A 27,211-nucleotide genomic window follows, 5' to 3' on the forward strand; every position below is an offset into this window, starting at 1 on the left:
GGTTTGGATTATTAAGTATCAATCATTCATTTCCTCTTAGTTCTTGAATTCAAACCCACATTGACTTTAAAATCTGGTCTTTGTTACAGAGGCTCTTTGAAAATGTACATCTGCTGTTTAACAAATATGTACTGTACTTCTGCGTTAAGCAAACAGAACTGTCAATCCACTATTTGAAAAAAAAACCCACTCCTGTCATAATCTTGGATAGCTATTTTGCTGCTACTGAAATACAAAGTGCCATTCTAAATGCTAATTTCTAAACAATGTGATATACATTGGTTGTTGTAGGTTTTCCGGGCTGTATTGCCGTGGTCTTGGCATTGTAGTTCCTGACGTTTCGCCAGCAGCTGTGGCTGGCATCTTCAGAGGTGTAGCACCAACCTCTCAGTGTCACAGTGTGGAAAAGATGTTGGCAGGTCATTTGTATCTACACAGGAGGGGTGGGGTTGAGCTAAGTCATCCTGTAAGGGTTTCCCAGGGTGTGGAATGCTAATGGCGGGAGGGGAAAGCTTATGAAAAAGCATAACCTTCAAGCAGTATTCAGACCCACCCGAAAAATACAACAGATGCTACGATCAGCAAAAGACAGTAGAGACCCCCTCACCTCTGCAGGAGTATACCGTATACCCTGCAGCTGTGGACAAGTTTACATCGGGACCACAAAGCGTAGCATCCAGACAAGAATAAAAGAACATGAAAGACACTGCAGACTTGGACAACCTGAAAAAACAGCAGTGGCTGAACATAGCCTAACTCAAACAGGGCACAGTATCTTATTCCAGGACACCAAAATACTGGACAACACTTCCAACTACTTTGTCAGACTGCACAGGGAAGACATTGAAATTCACAAGCATAAGCAAAACTTCAACAGGAAAGAAGAAACCTTAAGAATGAACAGAGCATGGTTTCCAGTTCTGAAAAACACCAGGCTAACAAAACACTCTATACTCGACAATAGCCCTGCAGAGAAGATTAGCACATCAAGCACCAATCCATATGCAAAAGAACCTCCTCAGGATACAGTGAAGCCTCCCGCCATTAGCATTTCCACACCCTGGGAAACCCTTACAGGATGACTCAGCTCAACCCCACCCCTCCTGAGTAGATACAAATGACCTGCCAACATCTTTTCCACACTGTGACACTGAGAGGTCTCTGTCTTTTGGTGCTACACCTCTGAAGATGCCAGCCACAGCTGCTGGCGAAACGTCAGGAACTACAATGCCAAGACCACGGCAATACAGTCCGGAAAACCCACAACAACCATCGTTCTCCGGCCGTTAAAGCCTTCGACAATACAATGTGATATACAGATTAATCCTAACCGAAAATCCTAATTATTAGGCAAAAAACAAACTGCAATTTGCTAAACAACCCACTGTGGATGTCACAACAAATTGCAGTTAGTTGTAAATGAGGAAGCCTTCAATCTCAGCATAGTGTGTGAGTGGAGGGCGTGAGAGCATTGCTAGGCATTGCTAGGCCTGTTGTCAACAAACTGGGGTTTGTTCATGACATCTAAATGCAGGCAGTGAGTTTGAGACTGCTGTTCCAGTGGAGTATGAAGGCTGAAAACTACAAACATGCCAAGAAAGACATTACAAAAAAAAGAAAAGAAAATCAATACAGAAGACAATAAATTGCATTTAGTTCTGAAGTTCTGTTTTGTTTTTAAGGAATCTGTTCTACTACTAAATGAAATAATTTCATAAACATGCACTTCATGGTTCATTAAACCACAGAACAGAGGAGACTCACTTCCTACTCTTCTCTTTCATTAAGTTATGATATATCTTGAAATGTTGATAGACATGCACTGCTGTGGAGAGAATGGCATACAAGTTCTGGATTGGAGCTCTGGAAGGGACATCTTTAATTCTCTCCTCCAACCTTTCCAGAACAGCTGTTGCTATTTTGCAGGAAGCCTCTACAAAGTTTGATCTTATTTCCTGAAGAGATTCATCTCTGCATGCCAAAGCCAGTGGAAGCAATGTGTCAAGTTCTTCTAGGATGTCAGAACAAAACTAAGGAAAAGAAATGAGAAATTTGGTTGTTTTTTATTTTACAGCAATGTTTAATTTATGTACAGTAAAACCAATTTGTACTTGTCATATAACAAATACATTTATGTTTTATAACCATTTCACTTTCTGATATTAAAAGGTAAAACATACAATGCAAAAACTCCCAGAAAATACAACTAGGAGCTATTTGCTAGAAAAAAATATTTTTTTAAAAATGAGAAGAGTACTGGAGTAGGAAATGTCACACTGATTTTTTTAAAGGGTCCAGAGGAGAATCAAACAGTAGATCTCTGAATACTAATGCCAGGCGGCAACATTCGGAGATAGCCTTGGTCTCTCTGCTCTGTTGTTGGCCCTCCAGAGTAAATGGTTGTCCACTATGCTGGTCTAGATGGACCGCTGGTCTGATCCAGCAAGGTTCTTCACATGTGCTTAACACTATTTATCATTTCAGTTTTACCAGTAATGGAGAAGGGGTGGCAGGCGTGGAGCAATAATGAATGCAGTCTTTAGTGCATACATTACAGACACACACTGGTTTAGGGCCAACATGTCTAATTTAGGTGCAAGTAGCATTAGTTTTAACTTTACCTTTAATTTTATATAAAATTAAAACAACACATTATAGCACAGTAAAAATGTATCTGAATCACAGATGGGGGAAAAGGCATCAGTGGAAGCTTAAGTATCATTCTCCCTTTGCTTTCAAAGGAGAAGCAGGGAAAACAAGCTACCAAGAGAGGCGCATATGAAATTTACAAGGAGAAGGATGAGAGAAATAATATTGAAGGAGAGATACAAAACCTTAAATATAAAAGGAAATGAAATAGATACTTAAAGAGGTACCATGGAGTATGATACAAAACAGAGTATTATTTTCTCTCCTCAGTATTGACTCAAAACAAAATCACCTGCAGATGGCTCATGCCAGAAGGCCTCCTTTTTACATACAATAGCCAGAGATTTAAGATTGATTCCATACACAAAGCAAGAGACTTTCTAGACAGGCAAGGGCGAAACCTTAAGAAAGGGACAAGGGAGAAGAAAAAAACAAAGAAATCAGGAGAGAAAGATCTCACAAGAAAGATCAAAGGAATCAGAATCGGAATTAGAGGAAAGAACTAAATTATCCCCATGGAAAAAAAGAGGACAGAAGAAAAAAATGGTAATAAACCAGAATTGGGAAATGGATAGGGAGCAAATGAAGTTGCTCTCTATAAACATTAATGGATTAAACTCATCGCAAAAAAGGAAGAGAACATATGCACAGCTTAAGAAGTTAAAAGTAGACATAATTTGTTTGCAAGAGACACATATTAGAAAGAGTGAGCAGAGATTGTTGGAATGTAAAAAATTGGGGTAAAGTTTTGCAGCTTCGGACCAAAGTAAGAAAAGAGAGGCCTTGTAACATATATCAAGGAAGAATATGATCCAAAATTGGTATATGCATCAGAAGATGCATCAGAAGACTACTGCTAACAGAGTTCCAAAAAGAGGGAAAGAGAATACTATTAATAAATCTATATGCACCGAATGATCATCAAGAAGGTTTTTTTAGAACAATACAGCAAGTAATAAGAAACTATGACTATTCCAAATAGTGTTGAATGGGGGACTTTAACGCAGTATTCGACAGAAAAACGGACAAAAAAGTTTCCAAACTGACAAAGAGAGGATCAATGCAACTCTCAAGAAATTTTTTACAAATGGCAGAAGAATATAACTTAGTAGATGTCTGGAGAACAAAATATCCAACAAGGGACTATACCTTCTATTCACAGAGATATGAATCATGGTCAAGAATAGACATGTGCTGGGCTTCTGCAACCCTGATAAAGGATGTAATGGAGGTGGATATATTGCCAAGAACCTTTGCGGACCACAACCCACTAATGGTGATAATGATAGGATCTATTTAAAAAAGTATAACTGGAGATTGAACATATTCCAGTTGAAAAATAAAAACTTCGTGGAAGAAACAAAGAAAGAACAGGAAGTATTTTTCAAGCTAAATACACAACCAGAAATTGCCATGGCAATGGTGTGGGACACAAGTAAGGCCTTCTTTAGAGGATTAGCAATAAGGTTTGCTGCCCAGCAAAGGAAAGAGAAAACAATTGACAAAGAATATGAAGAATGAAGACGGATTAAAGAAAAACCCTACAGTACAAGATCTGAAAACAAAAACAAAAATATTGCAGCACCAAATTAATGAATGCTTGATGGAAGAAATTGCAAAAAAGATTAAATTTGCAAGACAAAATTATTTAGAAAATGCAAACAAACCAGGAAGATGGTTAGTATATAAAATTTGGAAAGAATCAACGAAAAGAATAATAAATACATTAAAATATGAACAAGGAATAGAGAAATATGGAAGATTTTTAAAAGATCGTAGGAAAATTTTATAAACAACTATACCAGAAGGTAGAAATCTGCCCAGAAAAAGAGAAGGACTACCTGAAATTAACTACAAATACGAAGTTAACGGATGAGCAATGCAGAATATTAAATGACCCATTTACTATAAGGGAGATAACTGAAGCAATCGCAAACTAAAATAGAGGTAAAACACCAGGACCGGATGGACTCCCATAGGAATACTATAAAACATTTGAAGAATGCTTGGCAATACCCTTTAAACAGCTGTTGGAAAAAATTTATGAAAGCGGGAAGATTCCAGATTCATGGAATGAAGCAACTATATCACTAATCCATAAAGAAGATAGAGACCCCAAAGAAATCAAGAACTATAGACCCATTTCATTGTTAAATGTGGATTATAAAATATTTGCCACAATAATAGAAGCTAGGCTGAAAAAGATATTAAATCAAATAATTCACCAAGACCAAATGGGTTTTCTACCAAGAAGACAGTTAAGAAATAACATTAGAATAGTATTAAATATCCTAGAACATTACGAAGCACCTCCAGAAAAACAAATGGCTTTAATTTTTCTGGACACAGAGAAAGCCTTTGACAACGTTAACTGGAAGTTTATGGTAGAACAACTAAAAGAGATGAAAAGTGGAGCCAAATTTGTAAATATGATCCAAATGATATATACAGAACAAAAGGCAAAAATAAGTATGAATGGGGACTTAACAGAAAGTATAAAAATAGAAAAAGGAACAAGACAGGGATGCCCTCTATCGCCACTTCTATTCATCCTGACATTGGAAGTGCTAAACAATGAAATTAGAAAGACGAAAGAAATAAAAGGAACAAAAATAAAAGGAGAAGAATATAAGATACAAGCATTTGCGGATGACCTGATACGTATTTTGGAAGAACCTATAGAAGCAATAGATCCCTTGATGGAGAAATTAAGATTTGATGAAATGGCAGGAATGAAACTTAACTACCAAAAAACAAAAATAATTACCAAGAATATGACAAAAATACAAATCAAGAAGCTAATGAAGAAATCCGGTTTTCAATGGGGAAAAAAAGTGAAATACTTAGGAATCCACATAACTAATAGAGTTACCTCCTTATTGGAAGACAACTATCAGAAATTACTAAAAGAAGCCAAGGAAGATCTGAATAAATGGAAAGACATGCATCTCTCTCTCTTGGGCTGAATAGCTACAATTAAAATGAACATACTACCCAAACTCATGTTCCTATTTCAGACTATTCCAATTATAAGAAAGCAATCATACTTTCAAGAATTAAGTAAAATAACTTCAAAATTCATATGGCAAGGTAAAAGACCAAGAATAAGATTCAAAGTCCTACAGAACTCCAAAGAGAAAGCAGGATGTGATCTACCTGACTGGGAGTTATACTACAAGGCTTGTACGTTGGTATGGATAAAAAAAATGGATCTTATTGCGCAAGTCAAGACTTTTAAAATTATAAGGATATGACCTTAAATTGGGATGTCATGCCTACCTCTGGTACCAAAAAAAAGATACACATAAATATTTTAAGGATCACATAATAAGAAAATCTCTGATGAATGTCTGGGAGAAAATAAAAACCCAAATATATACCAAAACACCAAGATGGATATAACAAGTGGAAGCATTCACCCAACCAAATTTACTAAGGTGGGAGAATATGTAGACCTATGAACAGCTATTGGGGGAGAATGGCAAGCTAAAGTCAACAGAAGAACTAAAAGAACAGAGCATAGAGACAGGATGGTGGCTAAGAATGCAAATAGAATCCAGATTTACTAAAGATAAAATACAGAGATTTTACATGGAACAATGTCCTTTTGATAAGCTGCTGTTAGAAACATACGGAAAACTAATAAGAAAATTATATGCCTTCATGAAACAATTGAAGACAGAAGAGGAGGCTTTAAAAGTCCATATGGCAAAGTGGGAACAAAATCTGGGGCATGGCACAGATCTGGACCAGTGGATACAGACATGGAAAGCCAACATCAAAATAACAAAATTAACCACCTTTAAAGAAAGCCTATATAAAATGTTTTATAGGTGGTATGTGACACCAGAAAAATTAGCAAAGATGTATCCCGAAGTACCCAATAAGTGCTGGAAGTGTAAAGAGAAAATGGGCACCTTTTTCATATATGGTGGCTATGTAAAAAAGCGAAGAAATATTTGAAAGGGATACATGAATTGTTGCAAGAGGTGCTAGAAACAAATATACCCTTTAAACCGGAAATGCTCCTACTAAATATAATACCGGAGGAGTTAAATAGGGAAAATAGATATTTGATAATCCATATAATAACAGCAGCAAGAATAGTATATGCCAGATACTGGAAAAACATAGATATACCAACAAAAGAAGAACAGATAGAGAAAATCTTAGAGATGGCAGAAATGGACACACTGACAGAATTAATAAAAGAAAAAAACAGACATGATGGGAAACAAAAATGGACCCCGTTTTACAGATGGGTTAAACGGAAGTATAAAATACAGAACTATATGTTAGCAAAACACAATCAAATGAATGAGAGTAAAGAAGTATTAGAATTAAAGAAAGCACACTTATAGTGACAATAGCTTAGTGGAAAATAATATAATTATGATGGAACTTGTAGAGATAAAATGAAATGTATGATATTGTCATGAGTCAGCCCCAGCCCCGACTGGCCACCTTACCTACTGCCTCAGAGTCCTCCTCAGAGGATGAGCAGGAAGGGCCAGCAGAATCTCCTCTGGAGTCGGAAGCCCCTGCAGAAGCTATGGGAGAGGAGGAGCAGTCAGAAACTACTGCTGCTGCTCCAGAGGGAATTCAGCAGGAACAGCCTGGAGCTTCTGCAGAGACTGTCAGGGACGAGGAACAGCCAGAAACCTCCACAGAGGCTGTAAGAGACAAAGACTCCCCCAGGGCTAGAGCGAAATCCGAGCCTCTGGGGCCAGCTGAAAGGAGGAAACTTAGAGATAAGGCAGCGTTTCTGGAAAGGCGGAGGAGTAGCCGGCTAATAGCACAACGCCGGGCAGAGCTGTTCGAGGGAGAGGCAACAGCTGGCCCTCATTAGAACAGCAATAAAGGAAGACGCTGAGAAGACCAAGCGTGGAAGCAACTCAGCTCGCCACTCCCTGCTACCTGGACGTTCGTGTACCTTGCTCTACTGCTTGTTTGGACTTGACCTTGGCCTGCCTATTGACTACTCTTCTGCCTGCCGCTCTCTCACTCCCTGACTGATAGCCTGACCCTGGCACCTGGCCTGACTCCTGGACCCTGGTTTGCTGTCTTGCAATACTGAACTCCTGCCTGCTGTGTTCAGCCCTGCAGTACCAGTGAGCCTCCTGCCTGCTGTGCCCAGCCCTGTGCGTGACACGTTGCTTCCACTCACAACTCAGCAGCTACTGGCAGCATGGATGCAGCCACAGCTGCTGCACTTGTAGCTCAGAACCAGACGCTGCAGCAGACGGTAACCCAACTGAGCAATGCTGTGGCTCAGCTCCAGCAACAGCTTCAGCAGCAAGCTGCGGCAGTGCCGCCGCCGGCCACGCCCAAGTGCCCGGTGAGTCCACCAGAAAAGTTCGCGGGCAATGTGGAGGAGTTTCCTGTCTTCCTAGCCCAGTGCCAGCTGTACATCAGCCTGCGCCCCCGAGACTTTCCTGATGATAAGACCAAGGTGGGCTTCATCCTGAGTCTCTTGAAAGGCCAGGCGGCCAAATGGTCTACCCCTCTGCTCCTGGAATCATCGCCACTGCTGCAAGACTACACTGGGTTTGTGGAGCGGCTCCAGCAAACTTTCGCCAACCCCGTTAAGGCTGAGAGCGCCAACCGGCGCATCCGACGGCTCCGTCAGGGACGGGGGTCCGTGGCCACCTACGCGACGGAATTCCAGTTACTGGCTCAGGACCTTGCGTGGAACGAGGCAGCGCTGCAGGACCAGTTCATAGAGGGCTTGTCTGATGAGGTTGCAGATGAGCTAGCCCGAACAGAACGCCCCAGTTCCCTTCAAAACCTTGTTGTGCTGTGCCAGCGCATTGACCAGCGCCTGGAAGCCCGGAGACAGGCGCGCAGTGAAGGGGCCTGGTGGGGAAGGGTGCCCCGGCCGGTGCCTGCATGCCCCTCCTCCGCCCCCACTGCTCCTAAGGGGGCGGAAGGGGAGGAGCCCATGCAGCTGGGCGGCACCCGACCCCGTCTTACGGCCGCAGAGAAAGCAAGGCGACGCACCCAGGGGCTGTGCTTGTACTGCGGCGGGGCCAGCCACTATGCCAACGCCTGCCCGGAAAAGCGCCACCCAGAAGGTGCCGCAAAAGACCGGCCCAGGCTCGCGGACCCACGCGGACCGGGGCGAGAGGTTTACACCAATGGGGCCCTTGACGTTGGAGGGGGACACCTCCTCCTCCACCTAGAAATCCAGTTGCCAGACGGGCGGCGCGTGGAAACCCGCGCCATGGTCGACTCCGGCGCTTCCCGGAGTTTCATGGACCGGCAGTTTGCCCATCAGCACCACATCCCGTTGCACGAAAAACCCGTTGCTGCCCTAGTGGAGGCCATCGACGGGCGGCTACTGAAATCCGGTCCAGTAACCCACGAGACTGAGCTGGTGGAGGTAGTTGTGGAAGGCCACCGGGACCGCGTCCAGTTCGATGTAGTCTGCATGCCGCACTTCTCGGTGGTGCTGGGGCTGACCTGGCTCGTGGGCAGCAACCCACTCATTGACTGGAAGCGCCAAGTCGTCCAGTTCCCGACCAGGAAGCCGGATCCCCTCCCGAAGCTGCTCGCCAGCGCAGATGCCAAGGTCCAGGGATCCCTGCTGCCGCCCCGCTATGCAGAGTTCACGGACGTGTTCGAGGAGAAGGGGGCTGATCAACTACCTCCGCACAGACCCTACGATTGTGCCATCAACCTGATTCCTGATAAACCCCTCCCCAGCGGACGCCTGTACTCGTTGTTGGAGCCAGAACGAGTGGCCCTCAAGGACTTTTTGGCAAAAAACCTAGCGCAGGGGTTTATCCGACCCTCAGCCTCTCCGACATCTGCACCAGTCCTGTTTGTCAAAAAGAAGGGAGGGGACTTGCGGTTATGCAACGATTACCGGGCCCTTAACCAGATTACAGTCAGAGACCGCTACCCACTACCTCTGATCCCTGACCTCTTAGAGCGGCTCCGAGGAGCAACTCGGTTCACTAAACTAGACCTGCGGGGAGCATATAACCTCATCTGGATACGGTCAGGGGATGAATGGAAGACAGCTTTTGGGACTCGTTACGGCCAGTTCGAGTACCTGGTAATGCCCTTTGGCCTATGTAACGCGCCAGCGGTCTTCCAGCGTTTCATCAATGACGTGTTCCGGGACCTCCTCGACCACTATGTCATCGTGTACCTGGATGACATTCTGATTTACTCCCGCAACCCTGCCAGGCATGGGGAGCATGTGTGTTCTGTGTTGGAGAGACTTAGGCAGCATGGGTTGTATGCCAAGCTCGAGAAATGCGAATTTGACCGGGAAGAAGTTGAGTTCCTGGGACACCGAGTGTCCAACCAAGGAGTACAGATGGATCCCGCTAAGGTCGAGGCGGTACTCTCCTGGCAGGCTCCCCGAAACCGTAAAGAGGTTCAGCGCTTCTTAGGGTTTGCAAACTACTACCGACAGTTCATCCCTGACTTTGCTGCACTAGCCGTCCCCTTGACCCGATTGACACGGCCCCGCCTGCCATTCCAATGGACCCCGGAAGCCCAACAGGCCTTTCAAACCCTGAAGACCCGGTTTACGACTGGACCGGTCCTTGTATACCCAGATCCGAGCCTCCCGTTCATAGTGCAGGCTGACGCCTCTGACACCGCTTTGGGGGCAGTCTTAGCACAAAAACGCTCCTCCCACGAGGTGTCCCAACCATGTGCCTTCTACTCCCGACAGCTCACCCCAGCCGAGCAGAATTACACTATCTGGGAGAGGGAGCTGTTGGCCATCAAGGCTGCCTTTGAGACCTGGCGGCACCATTTGGAGGGAGCTCGGCACCCGGTGGTGGTATATACAGACCACCGTAACCTAGAACATCTGCAAACCACCCGAAACCTAACGCAACGCCAAATCCGATGGGCGTTGTTCTTCTCCCGCTTTCAATTTACTATCCAATACATCCCTGGCTCACAGAACAAGTTGGCGGATGCCCTGTCACGGAAACCTGAATTCAGCCGGCAGGCAGGAGAGAAGCCGCCAGCCACAACCATTCTGGCTCCTGAGTGCTTTGCAGCCACCAATGCCCCAGATGCCCTGCGGGATCGGATCCGGCAAGCTCAAAGCACGGACCCCTGGACACAACGCATCACCCAGGGACTACAGGACCCCGCGCAGCCAGACCCCCCAGGCTACCTCCTGCAGCAGGGCCTCCTTACATATGAAGGCCGAGTCTATGTTCCCCCAGGTGCTCTACGAGGGGAGGCACTGCAGCTTGCTCATGACACCCTAGCAGCTGGTCACTTTGGGAGATACAAGACCTTGCACCTATTGTCCAGGGATTTCTGGTGGCCCCGTATGCGGGTGGACGTGTTTCGCTACGTGCAGTCCTGCGATACATGCCGGCGGGCCAAAGACCTTCCAGGGAAGCCAACAGGACTGTTACAACCGCTGCCCACACCCGAGGGGCCCTGGGAAACTGTTTCCATGGATTTTGTCACGGACCTGCCACCCTCTAAAGGGCATACATGCATTGCGGTGTTTGTTGACCTATTCACCAAGCTGGCCCACTTCGTACCTTGCCCATCGCTGCCTACAGCCAAAGATTTGGCATACCAGTATGTCCAAAATGTGTTCCGGCACCATGGGATTCCCCGGCACCTGGTCTCAGATCGGGGGGTGCAATTTACTTCACGTTTCTGGAAGGCCCTCCAGACACTGCTCGGAACCCAGGTTCACCTGTCCTCGGCCCATCATCCACAGTCCGATGGGCAGACGGAGCGGACCAATGCCACGTTGGAGCAATACCTGCGCTGCTATATAAACTACCAGCAGGATGATTGGGCAGACCTCCTAGCCATGGCCGAGTTTGCGTATAACAATTCAGTGCACGCCTCCACACGCCAGACCCCGTTCCTGGCCACCTACGGACGCCACCCACGTTACTTTCCCAGAACAACGCCAAACTCATCAGTACCGTCAGCAGATGACTTTGTCCAGGAGCTGCAGGCCCTACACCTGGTTCTGCGGGAACAGTTAGACCGCGCCAAACAGGCCTACAAAGCAACCGCGGACCGGCGACGGCGGGAAGGGGACCCTTTGAAGGTGGGGGACTCGGTGTGGCTTTCCACTCGGCACATTCAGTCACAGCGGCCCTCCCAGAAATTGGACCACCGGTTCATCGGGCCCTACCGAATTACCGCCCAGATCAATCCTGTTGCCTACCGATTGGAGCTCCCGCCAACACTCCGGATCCACCCCGTGTTCCATCGCTCCCTGCTCACCCCGGTAGCACCTCCACACCCCCTCCGTGAACCTGTACCACCGCCTCCCCCGGTCCTGATGGACAGACAGGAAGAGTACGAGGTAGAACGGCTTGTGGACTCTTGCTGGCACCGGGGCCGTCTGCAGTACCTGGTGGAATGGAAGGGCTATGGACCCGAGGATAGATCATGGGAACCGGCCGAGAACCTCCACGCACCCCGCTTCATCCGCCAATTCCATCGGACCTACCCTAGCAAACCCGGACCCTTGGGTGGAGGGGGCCTTGGGAGGGGGGATGGTGTCATGAGTCAGCCCCAGCCCCGACTGGCCACCTTACCTACTGCCTCAGAGTCCTCCTCAGAGGATGAGCAGGAAGGGCCAGCAGAATCTCCTCTGGAGTCGGAAGCCCCTGCAGAAGCTATGGGAGAGGAGGAGCAGTCAGAAACTACTGCTGCTGCTCCAGAGGGAATTCAGCAGGAACAGCCTGGAGCTTCTGCAGAGACTGTCAGGGACGAGGAACAGCCAGAAACCTCCACAGAGGCTGTAAGAGACAAAGACTCCCCCAGGGCTAGAGCGAAATCCGAGCCTCTGGGGCCAGCTGAAAGGAGGAAACTTAGAGATAAGGCAGCGTTTCTGGAAAGGCGGAGGAGTAGCCGGCTAATAGCACAACGCCGGGCAGAGCTGTTCGAGGGAGAGGCAACAGCTGGCCCTCATTAGAACAGCAATAAAGGAAGACGCTGAGAAGACCAAGCGTGGAAGCAACTCAGCTCGCCACTCCCTGCTACCTGGACGTTCGTGTACCTTGCTCTACTGCTTGTTTGGACTTGACCTTGGCCTGCCTATTGACTACTCTTCTGCCTGCCGCTCTCTCACTCCCTGACTGATAGCCTGACCCTGGCACCTGGCCTGACTCCTGGACCCTGGTTTGCTGTCTTGCAATACTGAACTCCCGCCTGCTGTGTTCAGCCCTGCAGTACCAGTGAGCCTCCTGCCTGCTGTGCCCAGCCCTGTGCGCGACAGATATATACATTTCATTCTCATAATCTCCACAGATGAGAAGACCAATGTCTGAACTGATTAAGATGGAATCCGCAATTAACAAATAATATTGGCTTATGAAGAAGCAAAAGCAAAACGGGATGTTGTAAGGGCTGGCACACCCATTGCCAACTCCCTGGAGATCCTCCTCCCGTTACTGATTCCTTTCCAATGGGCTTTTTGCCTACAAAAGAAAATACAACGAATGAACGTTTATTGATGGACTGTGACTACATGTGATGACAGATATATTTCTTGTGCAGCATTGGTTTGGATTGGATTGGGATGATTTTTGACATTGTACCAACTTTGCAACATTTGTGGCATTGTTTCCACTTTGAAACTTTTATAGCTTGGGGTGCTATTGTATTATATTGTATGGGATTGTTGTCCATGATATTTTTGTATTTATATGATATTTTGTATACATATATTTTTGCACTTATATTCTGCACTTGCACTTTAAAATTGAAAATTATATAATTTATAAAAATTCCATAATTGATTTGGGTCTCATAGGACTTTAAGCCCCCTTTGGTTTTGGTAGTTTTTGAGACCTGCCCATGTAGGTTGTAGTAGTTAGTTTTTGTTAGGGACTGCTCCACCTGAGCCTTCACAACACCAACCCTTGGATCAAAATATATTACTCAGATATACGTATACAAAGGTTCATCAAACTACTATTATTCCAAATTATTCATTCAAAATGCATAAAGTACCACTCATAGCATACATATAGATCCTCAATTATTATATACATCTATACAACCATCTTATACAAACAATAGACCGTGTTCAAACAATAAACCGTGTTAGCTCTTAGTCCATATGTCCAGCTTTCATCTTGCAGTACATGTAAATAAAGTTATTCAAACTTGAATTTGTGGCTCGTCTTTCTTCCGAGTTGTTCCTCAATGTACTGCAATCCACGATACTCCCAATACAATTGAGAGAATCTTGTGGAAGATTGTCATTCAAGATTCAACTGTGTGCGGGTAACCACCTTGCAAACCCATTTGTGGTTTATTCCTGAATGTCTTACAATTGATGAGAAGAACACATTGGAGTGAGAGCCACAAGGGTCTCTCTCTCCTCTGCCCTACAAGCGGCCGGCGAGAATCGCTCAGCTTGTTTCACAATAGTCCATTTCCTCAGGGGCACTTATGTAGTTCTCCACTCAGTAAACCCAACAGCAAGTAACAAAATATCTGGTGCTTTGCTCTACGCACCCAAACGCGGTCTTAGAAAACAATATTGTATCCCGATTCGGTTTCGTTTTCTCGGCCATGTCGGACGCTCCTCTCCGCATGTCCGAGAGGAAGCGCCCGAGCAGCCTGACCGGGCGGCTGATCTGCGAAGATTAGCCCCCAGAACTCCCCGTGAGGGAGGCAGGGTCCGGAACGCGGCGGGAAGAGCCCCCTGAAATTGATGCAGGGGGTAAATTGCCCATTTGTTCCTATGGAGGCTGGCAGATGTGCACGGCACCTCGAGTGCTGCCGGGCCATGGAAAACGGCAAAGAGCAGAACTAGGCGGAAGCCTGTAAGTAAGCGAATCCCTTCTGTTATTACAAGCGCACGCGAAGGAGTGGTGGGATCTGAAGCTAAGAAGGCTCGTTCTTCCCCCTCGCTGAGTTTCAGAATTTGGTCGGCGGTCCCCCCCCTAAAATGGCAGCGAAAAAGCAGAGTCCCGCTTTGGGCAAGTCAATCTCGGCTGCCCTGCAGGGGAAAGGAGAGTCGCTCGAGGACTTGGTGAAGAGGTCAGTTATCGAAGCCATAAAGCCCTTTGTTGACAAGCTGAATGAAACAGATCAAAGGGTGGGCTTAATTGAGAGCGAAGTGAAAACCATTAAGGAAGCAGCGGGGGGGGGCAGAGAAGTCTGCTCGGGAAAATGCGTCACTCGTGAGGGCAACGAATAAAGAGTTAAAGCTGGTGGAGAACCAGCTAATCGGGCTGCAAGTGGAACGAACACAGACAATTTTGCGCATCCAGAATGTGAAAGAGGAGGAAAATGAGGATTTATGGGATCTGGCCTCGGAACTATTGGCGACACCCGCAAGGGCAACTAAAGAAGAGGTAAAAAGCGCCATTTTGGAAGTCCATCGGGCTTCTTCAAAATATGCAACGAAGCGTCAGCTGCCTCGCGAGATCATCATCGATTTTTCATCTAAGAGGATCCGAGACACTATCCTATACAACTCATACAATGCGGATCTGGACTTTCTGGGTAATAAAGTTAAGATACTGAAGGACGTTCCATTTTTAGTTCGGAAAAGAAGATTTAAGTATAAAAAGTTCGCAGCTCTTCTGAGGGAACATGGAATAAAGTATAAATGGCTATTTCCGGAAGGTATCTGGTTTAGTTACAAAGATCAAGCTTACAAGATAACATCAGAAGATCAACTAAGGGATTTTGAGGACAAAAATCAAGAATTTCAGCAAGACACCAAGCAAGAAGAAAAGGATTTGAAGTCTGAAGGGGGGTGGGAGGGAACGAGCACTGCGGTTGCAGTTGCTCAGAGAGAACTGCGTCCAAGGCCCGGGGGGGGGGGAGGAAGACTTAATTTGGATTGTAATCTGTATTTTGCAAGGTCAACCACTCCATCAATATCTTACAAAGTTTTAATTTTTTAATAATGGCAGTATGAAGGGAAAGCATTATTTGTAGTGTAGTGTTGTTATATGTTGCTGTTTTTTTTCTTTCCTTCCCCTGCCCCCCTTCCTTTCCCTCTGTATCGTTAGTTAATGTAGATAATAAAAAAAAGAAAAAGAAAACAATATTGTATCCCATAGGCACCCATTGTATGGGAAAAGTTGACTGCCCCCTTGTGCCTGACTCCACCTAAGTAGCCTGGTGGAGCATAGGATGCCAAGTACCATGAGAACCAATCTGCTTGTGCCTCCATGGCAGCCGATCCCCTTCCTTGTGATCAATCAGCTTCCAGGGCACTCTACATAACCTCCAGCCAGGGTGCCCATGACCCCAGGTAATTAGGAAGGTGTCCGGAGGCCCTGCCCAAGAACGCCCTGCTGTGGGGATTTGGAGCACATTCTTATCCTTTTATTTAAAGAAATAAAAAGAATTCCAATAAAAAACCAAGAAATAACAGGGGAAATGAGACACCCAAGACCCGTTTACCGGGTCATACTTTGAATTTCATTTTTGTTCTTCTGCCTCCCTCTAAAATAGTATTATGGCTCCTTCTGACTTCCGGTTTGGATTCATGGCAGTTTGAAGCAGCCTAAGACTTAGGCTGTCCGAGACACTGTTTTTCTTGGAAAGCGAGGTGCTCCAACGCCCGTTTCCATCCCAACTTCAGGGAGAAGTTGGGCTCGAACACTATGCACCCCCGAGAGCGTGTGATCTCAGTGAGGGAGGGGGTTCTGAATCAAGGACTCCCACCACCACCTTGAGGTCCCCTCAGAGAAGGGCGAGCTTCTATCTCTGCAGTGCCTCAGGAGTCATTAAATTGGCATAAGATCATCAGAACCAAGCTTCAGCAACAGCTTTTACCAAAGAATAAGCAAAGGAAACAACACAGACAACCTGCAGAATCGGCAAAGGTAAAGATCGTTATTGGACTTTTAAAAACGGAACGGCAGTAAAAAGACCAAGGAAAAACAAAGTAATGGACAGAATATAAAAGAAGAGACGCTTAGTAATGGAAGCAGAGTAAAATTGAAGATGCTGGGGAAGTAAATAAGGACTAAAAATTTGAAAAGAAAAATTGTTTATACTTACTGCGGTTAGAATTGAGATAACCAGCATGAGAAAGCGAAGGGGGGACTGGAGAAACATCGCAAGACGGGAAGTTAACAGCAGAGCAGACAACTGGATTCCTAGCAAGGACAGCAAAATGAAAGGGAAGAGGATTGACGGAAAAAGGAAGCAAAATAAGTATACCACTGGGAGGCAATGAAGGTAACAGGAACAGGAAGTGTGCTATCTTAAGTAAGGTATGAAGTTAAACCAGAAATCATAGAGATGTTGTAATGGTACCATAGAGAAAAAATGCCCGATATTTTGGATTTTAAAAAGGCTTCCCCCCCCCTTTTCTTTAAGAAATTTTAAGAAAAGGCAAGGTTTAAACGATTCAACATGGATTTGAGGAAAAGAGCAGACACGTGGGGAGGCTTGAAACCGAGCCCCACAATGGCCAGGAAAAAAGGTGCAGATAGGGAATGGCAAATTTCGGTGGATGCTGCGATCGAAGGACTGGGAAAAAAAGTGGCAGAGAACCACAAAGAGTTGTTACAGAAGATGCAAGAAATGCTGGCAAAGGATTTTAAAGAGATGAGAAATGTTATTCAAGCTGATGTAGCTGCACTGGCAAAAAAGATAGAGGGAGTAAAGGAAGATTTGCAAGTGACAACTAAAAAAGTGGAGCAGGTGGAACAAAAGACAAATGACATAAAAGCAGAAATGAAACATGAAAATCAAGTGATTCAGACAAGAGTGGCAATGATGGAGTGCAAGGCAATGGAAAAGCAGTTAAGATTTCGTGACATTCAGGAATCTGAGACTCAAACCACACAAGAACAGATGGACAGAGATATTGGCAGAATTTTTAGGGGAAAAGAAGGATGAAATAACAGCAAATATGGATTTGGCATACACAATCAATTCGGCTTTTGCACAACAGAAAAAGCTACAAAGAGATATTATTGTGCAATTAGTGATAAAGAGAATGCAGGAAGAGATACTTAAGAGGCATTTTGAAAAACCTTTAATAAAGGAGGGGAGCAGAAACAAGATCATGAAAGAAGTCCCAAAACGGATTCTCCAAGAGCAGAAAAAATATAGGGAATTGACCCAGAAACTAAGAGACAAAGACATCAGATATAGATGGGAAATCCCAGGTCTAAGCTTTTATTACAAAGCCTTGAGAATTATCATCAAAACAAAGGAGCAAATGGAAAAAAATTTACAGGAAAATGCAGAGGACTTTCCTGGACTATTAAAAATGCAAAATATGGAGTACAAATTAATATCGTGGAATGTGAATGGACTAAACTTGCCTCAAAAGAGAAAGATATGTGGTACAGGAAGCATAATATGGATGCAATGTTTCTGCCCACTACCTGAGAAGAAATCTACTGTCAACCTGGCTCAGGTACAAGAAATTTATAGAGCTAAAGAAACCACTTTGGATTGTTCCAGCTGAAGTAATCAACCCAAATATGGAATATCAGGGAAAGGAACGGCTTACCCTCAAAGAATTAACAGTATTAGAAAATGATGGGTTGAAACTTAAGCGAAATGAGGAGTTGCCATTTAAATATGGTTGGTTACAATATAGACAAATTAAAGATTTATTTGATTCAGAGCATAGAAAGAATGGTTTTAGAATTAAAAATTCAGAGCTAGAGGAACTATTATTGGGGGATAATAGCAAAGCAATATCTAAAATGTATAAGTTGTTATTGAAGTGGTTTACAGAAGATGAAACAGTCAAGGTGCAAATGGTAAAGTGGGCCATAAATTGTAATAAGGAAATAGCGATGGAAGCATGGGAACAACTATGGGAAAATACCTTAAAAATATCAACTTGTACCAGTATTAAAGGGAATGGTTATAAAATGCTGTATAGATGCTACTTAACACCGAAAAAATTAGCCATAGCTAACAAACAGTTATCGAATAAATGTTGGAAATGTAAGGAGCATGAAGGTTCTCTATTTCATATGTGGTGGACTTGCCAAAAGGCTAGAGACTTCTAGTCTAGAATATGTGCTGAAATGTCTTTGATATTACAATACAATGTTGCGAAACATCCAGAAATGTTATTACTATCTTTACATTTAGAAGATGTTAATAGAAATGATAAGATATTGTTGTATTATATGATAGTAGCAGCAAGAATTTTATATGCTCAATACTGGAAAAAAGAAGAAGTACCGAATATTGAAGAATGGACAAGGAAGCTGTTGTACATGGACAAAATGGACAAATTAAACAGAAATCTGAAAGAGCAAGATCCAGAAATTTTTCTGGAAGACTGGAAGAAGTTTAAGAAATATTGGGAAAAGAAATGCGATGTTAAAAGACAATTGTGGTCTTTGGATGGATTTTAAATTTTATTAAGTAAGATTTTAACGAAGGGAATATATATAAGATCTCTACCATGGGTAACATAATATAATTGTATTATAGTGAAATAATAATCTATATGAGTAAACGGGGGGGGGGGCTGAGTGTTGTTGGAAGTCAATAGAGAAAAGGGGGAGGGGAGGGGGTGGGGTTATATATTTAGCAAGGTTTAATTTCGATGTTGTAAGTATTAACCAACTATTTTATATCACCTCATCCAATAAAATTTATTTAAATGAGTATTATGGCTCCTTCTTTCCTACAATACTTTTATTTGAGGAAAAGAAAAAAACTCCAATCGAAGGAAAATAAAAAGAAAGATAAGGGGAGCAGAAGACTCCAAGAACCCTTTTGCCCCACTCCCTCTAATCCAGTTATCAAAGCCCCAGGATCATGATTTAAGTTCCATCTTCTTTCTCCCACTAGAATAGTGTTGCAACTCTTTCTTTCCGACAATCAACCATAAGCGGCTCTTCTTGCCTTCCAAGCATTTCTGCAAGGTGTCGATGGATACATTGCTATGTCTCTGATTGTCTTTCTTCCTCTTTGTGATGTATTTCTTAATTGAGGTACATTGTGTGTTTTTTGCTTTGTACAGAGGCAATACACTAGATCTCTTCCTCACAGCTTTCTTTCCACGCTCCTCCCCCTTCTTCTCCACCTTTCGTACTTTCACAAAAAAGACTGGTTTTCTACTCCATTTTGTTGTCGTTTCTCCTTCAATTTTCTTTCAAATAAATCTGACCCATCAAGGTTTTCTTCTAATTTGGCATCTATCACAGTGCCCTTATCTGATTTCAATCCAAGTGTCTCATCTGCTCTTCTTAATGCGTCATCCATCAGCTTAGAGATTTTCTGCAGCTTTGAAAATATCTCTTCAAAGAGCACCATTTTATTCACTCACTTTCAGATGGTCAATCAAAGATCTCTTAAAACTGGTAAAAAGCTACTTTGCTCTTGCTGCTTATAGTTCAGAAGATTTTTTGCTACCCAGCTCTCTCCCAGGAAGACTCTTTTCACAATCACTCTTTGATGACAGTCCCCTGGTTCCTAAAACAGACGCTTCTCCGGAGGATAATAACCCCCGCACTCATAAAGCTGGATAGCCCTCATAAAGCCATAAACAATTCTCTTACTTGGAGAGATGTCAAGTAGAATAACTCTTTTTCAGTCATTCAGTTGTCTTTACTTCTATCTTGTCAGGAATCTTCGCTTTATGTTCACTTATTCAAAATTCCAGAGTTCGTAGTTTGAGAGCCATATAGGCTACTTCCTCGGTCCTTGCCTTCTGAGCCAGTGTGGGGGCTCCACACAGGGTTGCCAGTCCCCTTGAGCTCTTCCACCTTGCTCTGGCCTGCCCCCCTCTCCGTGGGGGGGTCTTGGGGGCCCGAATCCTCGAGTCCCAAGGAGTCAGGAAGATCACGGCACTGAGCTCATAACTCAGCTGCCGTGACAGCACCACACCATTCCAGAAGTCCACCAGGTTACCTGTCTCTTAGAGTTCTGGCTAGGAAGGGGCAAGGGCACATCAACAGGTAAGAAGGAACCAAAAAGGCAGCTGCCCCAGCTTACTTGTTCACACCAGCCTCCCCTCTCACCTCATCCACGCCCCACCCAACACTGGCCTCTGTGGTTGAGGCTCGCTGGGGGGGCACAGCCCCTGCCTGTGAGCCAGCATGGCCGATGCCTACCATAGATGCAGTCAGCCAGGGAGCTCTGCTTGGTGCGGCTGTTTCAGGGGAAGGGCACCAAGCAGCCCATGGCAGGGCTCCGCTCAGATGCCCTTGGCTGAGCCCTTGCTCAGGCAGTGCAGAGGGTGCTGCCATGGGCTGGGGTGACTGATTACTTGCTTCAGCAACTTGCCCACGATGGTGGGCGAATGACCCCTTGTCTGTCTCACTCACAGAATCAGAGCTCTAAGCAGCCACAGGAATGGAACAGCCAAATGCAGATCATGACCACTGTCCCGCCATCTGGTTGCCAGCAGCCCAGTGATGATGGAGTTGCCACTGCTACCCCTGGGCATGGACACCCTCTCAGGACACGGTAGACCTGCCACTTGCTTCAGCAAGGGCCAATCCCTCACCACAGATGTGTCTATTTCCCTTTTAGGCAGTGTCTGGCGACGCCGGCCTTTTGTCCACCCTCACCACCAGCCCTGCAGCAGTCGGCACCCCCTTTAGGTCCTGCAGCACAGCCTCTGGCAGTACCTCAGTTGCAGGAGCCCCTACAGGCCTCCAGGCCTCTCCCACCCTTAGGCCAGTTGCAGCCGACGCCCAGGCACAACTCTGGGGAACAGCCTGCAGCCACTCAGCAGACTCACCTGTCTCCTGCAGTTGCCCAGATGGCTCCACTTCATCCAGGCTCACAAGAGGTTGCCATCAGCACAAGTCAGGCAGGCGCAGGCCCCAAGATGCCAAGGGAGCCACTGGGAAAGGTTCAGAAGCAGCAGGGGCGAGCCAGGCAGAGAGCAGACCAAATGACACACCCTAGGTGGGGATGGAGTGGGTGGGGCCAGGAGACTACAGAGTCTACCCAGCCCTCCTATCAGATAGGCTGGGAGCAGGGCCAGTCAGGGAGACAAGGTGACGATTGGGGCCAGAGCCAGGGAGGTGGGGCCAGGGGAGGCCTTTAAATTCAGGTTCCTGTGAAGGCCGAGGAGGATTTTGGAGGGAGAGACAGCTGGAGCGCGCTGCTACTCCAAGGGCAGGAGAAGGAACAAGGTGGTGCAACCCCCTTCCCTGCCCATCTGAGGCCGGAGGACACCTGCCTGGAGAGCTGGTAGGATGGCAGGCCACCAGGAGAGGGCGCCAGTGAGGGAGGATCCTCACAGGCAGATCATGACCCATCAGGGAGACCAAAGCAGTTCCAGACTCTGGTGATCCTTCCCGGCTGCCATCCGGGCCATGGCTGCCCGGCTGCCATCCAAGCCCTGCCCATGTAGCTGTTTCCCATGCAACACATGACTTGACCCCACTCCTGAGATGGTAGTATGAGGAATGGCCCTTGGGGCTCCAACTGTTGTGCAAGAAGGTAGAGCTCCTGTCCCAGGAAAGGGAAGCTGGCAACTTGTGGCCGGACAACGTCTTTGCTGTTGGCAGTTCAATAAAGTCTGTGCTGAACAACCAGTACCTCTGTACCTCCTCCTCCACCCAAAGCTTTTAGCAGGTCCTCCCTCCCCAGCCCCCACGCCCTCAGGGGGCAGCTCTACTATGCAACCTGGGGAAGGTATCAAGCCCCAGACTGCTCAGGAAACAACAGCCTCTGGCCCATTGGGTGGCTTGGTCCCCTTGCCACTGCCAAGGGTGCCACGGGCATGGGGCCAGCAAGAGCAGTGCTACAGGCCGGCTTGGGCAGTCGCAAGGGAAGGGTGCGGGCCAGCCAACCTGTGACAGCCCCCATGTGTTGCAAAATGGCTCCATCTTTCAGATGCCACAACACCAAAAGTGCTCTTGCACCTGCTCATGCTCCACCATGCCCCAGTCAATGTGCTCTGCTGCTGGCTCATGCTAAGCAGCGACCAAGACCCCACTCCACTCCCAGTCCCTCAGTTGGGAGCACTGGATGCTGCAGCTGGGTAGCAATGTTGTGATGGATGACAGACAGCCATGAGCATAATTACTGCCATGGACTGCACCGTATGATGCAGTAATAAGAATCACATATTCAGCTGGCCAAATACCCTCTCGATTACCATCTGCATCTGCCGATGTTGTAGGCAGCATGGTCTGACAGCTTGTCTGAAGATGAGATCAGGAGATATGGAAGAAGGGAAGCTGTCAGCCATCAGTGCTCCCGTGGCAGCCCCCACTACCCAAGCCACCTACTCAGCAGACAGCCCTTGCCCTTTGGTCAGGCAGTGAGGAGTCAGTTCAGGTGAGATGTCGCAAAGATTTGGGCATCATGGATGCTCCTGGGGAACTTGGCCACCCGGTCTGTGAAGATATCCTGGTGGTCAAACACTGTCTTGCACGTTGATGGTGCCAGTTCCAGTAGACTTGGGGTTCCTTGTGGAGGGTGCAGAGAGCTACATGTGAGCAGTCCACTATTCCCACAACATTTGGGAACCCTGCAAGGGAGGTGAAGCTGGCCTGGATGAAGGCTGGCATGGCCTCCTCCATGGGGAAGAGGACATTCTCCAGGAAGTGGCCCAGCATGGCATCCAGGAAGCTTGTGGAGACAGCAGCTCCCAGAGGACTTGGACACCTCCAGGACCTTGACCCCTACATCTTGGAATGAGCCAATGGCCAGGAAGTGGATGTAGAGCAGCACCTTCAACAGGACTGGAATGACCTAGGGGCTGGGGGTTGTCCCTGGAATGTTGGCCTGAGCTCCTCACACAGTGCCTGGATAGCCACCTAGTCCAGGTGGAAACAGTCTGGGCAGGTGCTGTCTGGGATCTAGAGGATGCAGATGTGCACCTGGAATTGCCTGTTATAGTGCCTCCCCCGGTGTTGACCTGCCACCCAAACATACAGTGCTGACAAGAGGTGGAACAGGCAGACCCCCCCAAGAGGGGGATAGCAAGAATAGGCACCAGACATGGTATACCCACACAGGGGCTGTGGGGAAAGGGCAGGGTTAGTGGGGGGAGGGAGGCTGCATCTCACTTGGCCTGGAGCCTGGCACCTACTCACATCCCCTCGGCCCACACCTGGAGGGCCATAAGCAGCTTCCTACTGCTCCGTGTTCATCCTGCAGTTTGCTGACCAGGGATAGAGGGTGTCTCTCTTACGGGGCTTTTCCATGCTGCATGGCCTCGCTTGTCTATTCCTCTGTCTAGGGGCAGCATAGCCACAGAGAGATCTGGGGGAAGTGGTGGACAGTAGCAGCCGAACTGGACCCAGGCCAAGAAGGCGCTTCTGCATGGCCTAGTTGTGGAACATGCTAGTGTCACCCTTGCCACAGCCTGAGGCACCTCAGTTACCAGTTGCCGTCAAGACTTTTGGCACATGGCAGCGGAGTGGGTGTCAGCCCTAGGGTAAGCCACATGGATGGAGCTTTCCACTATGAAGTGCTGGAATGACTCCTTCAGGCCAGCTCAGAAGTAGGTTTGTGCACTCATGGCTGAAAACACCCTGTACTATGGGCAGTGCAGGAGGGTTTGTCCAAGGTGGAGGTGGTCATGTGAGCAGTGATCCCTCTTGTTGTTGTGGTCTGTTTTGGCATCTAGGTCCTGACCGGTGAGCTCCTTACTGGGGGAGCAGCGCAGGCTGGGGTGGACAAGACACCTAAGGACAGGGCCTGGCCCCTGCTCAGGGCGCTAGATCCCTTGCTTCTCTCTTGCAAGTGAATAACTCGGTGAAGGTACCACTCCACAGCCATCGGGTGACATGGGTGAGGGAGGGGGCCATCCCACTGTAAGTCCTGGACCCAGCCCCCCTTTGCTGAGAGGGGCAGCCAGGAGATGGAGCTGGCCGAAGCGCTGGACAATCCCAGCATCAGAGGGTCAGACATGGCAGGTGATGGGGGGGCGCTACCTGGGGCATGGGCAGCTTGCCTGAAGCCCAGACCCCCAGCACAACCACCTGTTTTCTCCTCCACAGGGACTCACGTGCTGGTGATCTTTGCTGAAGTAGTGGTGCATCTTTGAGTCATGATCCTTCATGATGGGCTGCGGTGGAAAGAATGGCTGTCCCCCAGACTCTTGGCACTGGCGGGTCCCTGGAACTGGCAGGTGCAGGAGACCCAGTGGTGCAGACTCCACATCCTTTAAGGGGGTGGGGGTAACACTGGCAGGTGGCACTAATGGTGACTACAGGCTGCAGGGACAGACCTTGGGGTGGGTGATGCAGGTCCATGCTGGGGCGCAGACATGGGGTCCTCACCCTGCACAGTGCATCTCCCCTACCCTCTCTGTCATATGGGTGGTGATCAAGAGGGAGCAGCTGGAGATGTGTTGCAAGTGGAGGGAACCTGTATTTTGAGACCACGAGTGCATGGCTGGCCTTGCCGCTTCAGCAGTGGTGGAATGCCTTGGGGGTCTGCTGGTTTTCACATGCAAGGGCCAGGCACGCGTTGAAGGGCTGCTTGGGCAGCTCATGGCTGCGGCTCATGTCACCCACCAGTCCCCTGACCACCATGCCACCTGTGGTGTGGTTCAGTGCACACTGTGGGTTTGCCCCTGGCAACACAGCTGGGCAGTCAGGAGGCTTCCCCATTGGCAAGCTTTAGCCCCCTCCTCATCACCTTGGGGGGGCTTAGCAGGTGTGACCAAGATTGGTTTGTGCTGGGACAGACCCCTCATCTGTATAGAGAGATTCTTTGCAGCAGCAGAAGGGGCAGGGGAACCGAGTGGACCACCTCTCTCGCACCCATGTGGCCACAGCCAGGCAGGGGGGCGTTATGGGACTACAAGTGACATAGTTGGGGTGAGATGGTGGTGTCAGTGACGCTTTGCTTGCCACTCATGTGCCTGTCAGGGGAGCCATGGGGCCATTGGGGAATGCTGGCAGGGTTGCCAGGGGGACAGCAGGGTGAGCACTCATGCCAGTGGCCTCGTCACACCTTGCCAGTCTTGGTTGCCACTGCAACTCTCCTGCCGAAGTCCTTAGGGAGTGGACTAGTGGCGCAGCAGTTATATAAGCATGTGGCTGCTAGTGGCCCAGCAGGCCCCAGGATTGCACTGAAACAATCTCCTACCACTAAATTTCACAGGTGATGCCTTGCAGAAGATAAATTAGGGATGTTACTGCAATAAAAAAACTCATACCTTCTGCTTTCTTTTAGTATAGACTGGGATCTATAAAGCTCAGTTCAACAATTTAGCACGATTTCTTTTTTACTTTCTTATTAATTCTATTTAATTGATTCCTGAAAGTGTTAGTGGTATCACAAGTACTCCAAAGTCTACCATTCTGTAAATCCTCAAATTTCAGAACTTTTGATACATACCTTTGAAATTTGTTTTGGTTGCTCTTTTTCATGAAATACTCCCCAATATTTCTTCATGCACTGTACAGTTACAAGATTTATCACATAGCTGGAAGATGAAGACTGTTCTTTTTGTTCATGTTGAAGAATTTCAGTGGAAAAATCTTCAACTGCAATTGTTATACAGCATGCCACAGTAGAGGACAGATCTTTAAATGTATTTCTCCAGCCAAAAGATAATATGGTAGACTGAAATATATAAGTACACAACAACAACTGAAGAGGGCATGTTGCTGTTTGATAGATCCTTAAATCATCTAGAGAAGGTCTTCAAACTTTCAGAGCACAATCTCTCAGGAACATCTCTTACGCATCCAGAGGAGTTAGCTGTACTAGTGTGTGGTCACAAAATAGTAAAGAGTCTAAGACTATTTAAGACTAACCAACTTTATCATAGCATAAGCTTTCAAGAAGCTTTGTCAAGATGAATCTGACAAAGAGAACTGTGGTTCTCGAAAGTTTATGCTACAATAAAGTTGGTTAGTCATAAAGGTGCTACTGGACTCTACCATCTCTTATACAGGCTCCTGTAAAATAACTAGAAAAATTAAATAATACATCAGTTAAAATAAACAGTGTTCTTGCAAATTACCATTGTTGTTCCATTCTGCAGACCAATGACTCCTCAAAAAGATGTTTTAAATAGCTGTCGTCAGCTGTGAGCTTCCTCCTCTTGGAAACTTGCCGGACTTCAGACTTTACCATCTTTTCAGAAGTGTTTCAAGATTAAAATATCCAAATTCCCCTGGTCTTTAAGATTAAGGGGAGGAGAACTTATCAATTCCAATCACTCCCTATTAACACCACAGAAAATATTTTTAGAGTGTCCAGGATACATATTTACAGAATCCCATGTCAGAGTTCATTGGAAAATTCCTGTTCAGTCACAAACCTCATTGGATAACCCTGGGCCAGTCACACTTCCTCACTTGCTTCACAGAGTTGTGAGAATAAAATGGATGATGAAAATACCATGTTTTCCACTTTGATCTCCTCAGAGGAAAGCGTGCATGTGACACCGACAGTTATTTCTGGGTGTGCATACGTGTGATATCATCAGAAAAATGCAACCAGGTCATCATTAAGGTTCTCTAATATTAACTAGAATAATCTCTAATATGAAATATTTTGAAATATCACATTAAATAGCCCATACATTACACCAGAGATTTTTTTCTATTTCACATTAAAAAATCTTAATGAAAACCTGGATGTGCTTTTCCAATGCTGTGCAACTGAGGCAACAGTGAAGGACAAAGGAGGCCCAACCTACTGGGCCAAAGGCAGC

General features: G+C 46.5%; 1 protein-coding gene across 1 annotated transcript in view; it reads right to left on the minus strand.

Annotated features, from left to right (window-relative positions):
• KIAA0825 (KIAA0825 ortholog) overlaps positions 1 to 27,211 on the minus strand; it is a 514,789-nt gene that overhangs the window by 342,243 nt on the left and 145,335 nt on the right. The window contains exons 7-8 of the mRNA XM_054987566.1: positions 25,885 to 26,112; positions 1,765 to 2,030 (exon numbers count right to left, since the gene is read on the minus strand). Of these exons, the coding sequence (XP_054843541.1) occupies positions 1,765 to 2,030; positions 25,885 to 26,112 (494 nt within the window). The remainder of the gene's footprint in view (positions 1 to 1,764; positions 2,031 to 25,884; positions 26,113 to 27,211) is intronic.

This window comes from Eublepharis macularius, chromosome 8, assembly GCF_028583425.1.
Source record: "Eublepharis macularius isolate TG4126 chromosome 8, MPM_Emac_v1.0, whole genome shotgun sequence".
Classification (NCBI taxonomy): Eukaryota; Metazoa; Chordata; class Lepidosauria; order Squamata; family Eublepharidae; genus Eublepharis; species Eublepharis macularius.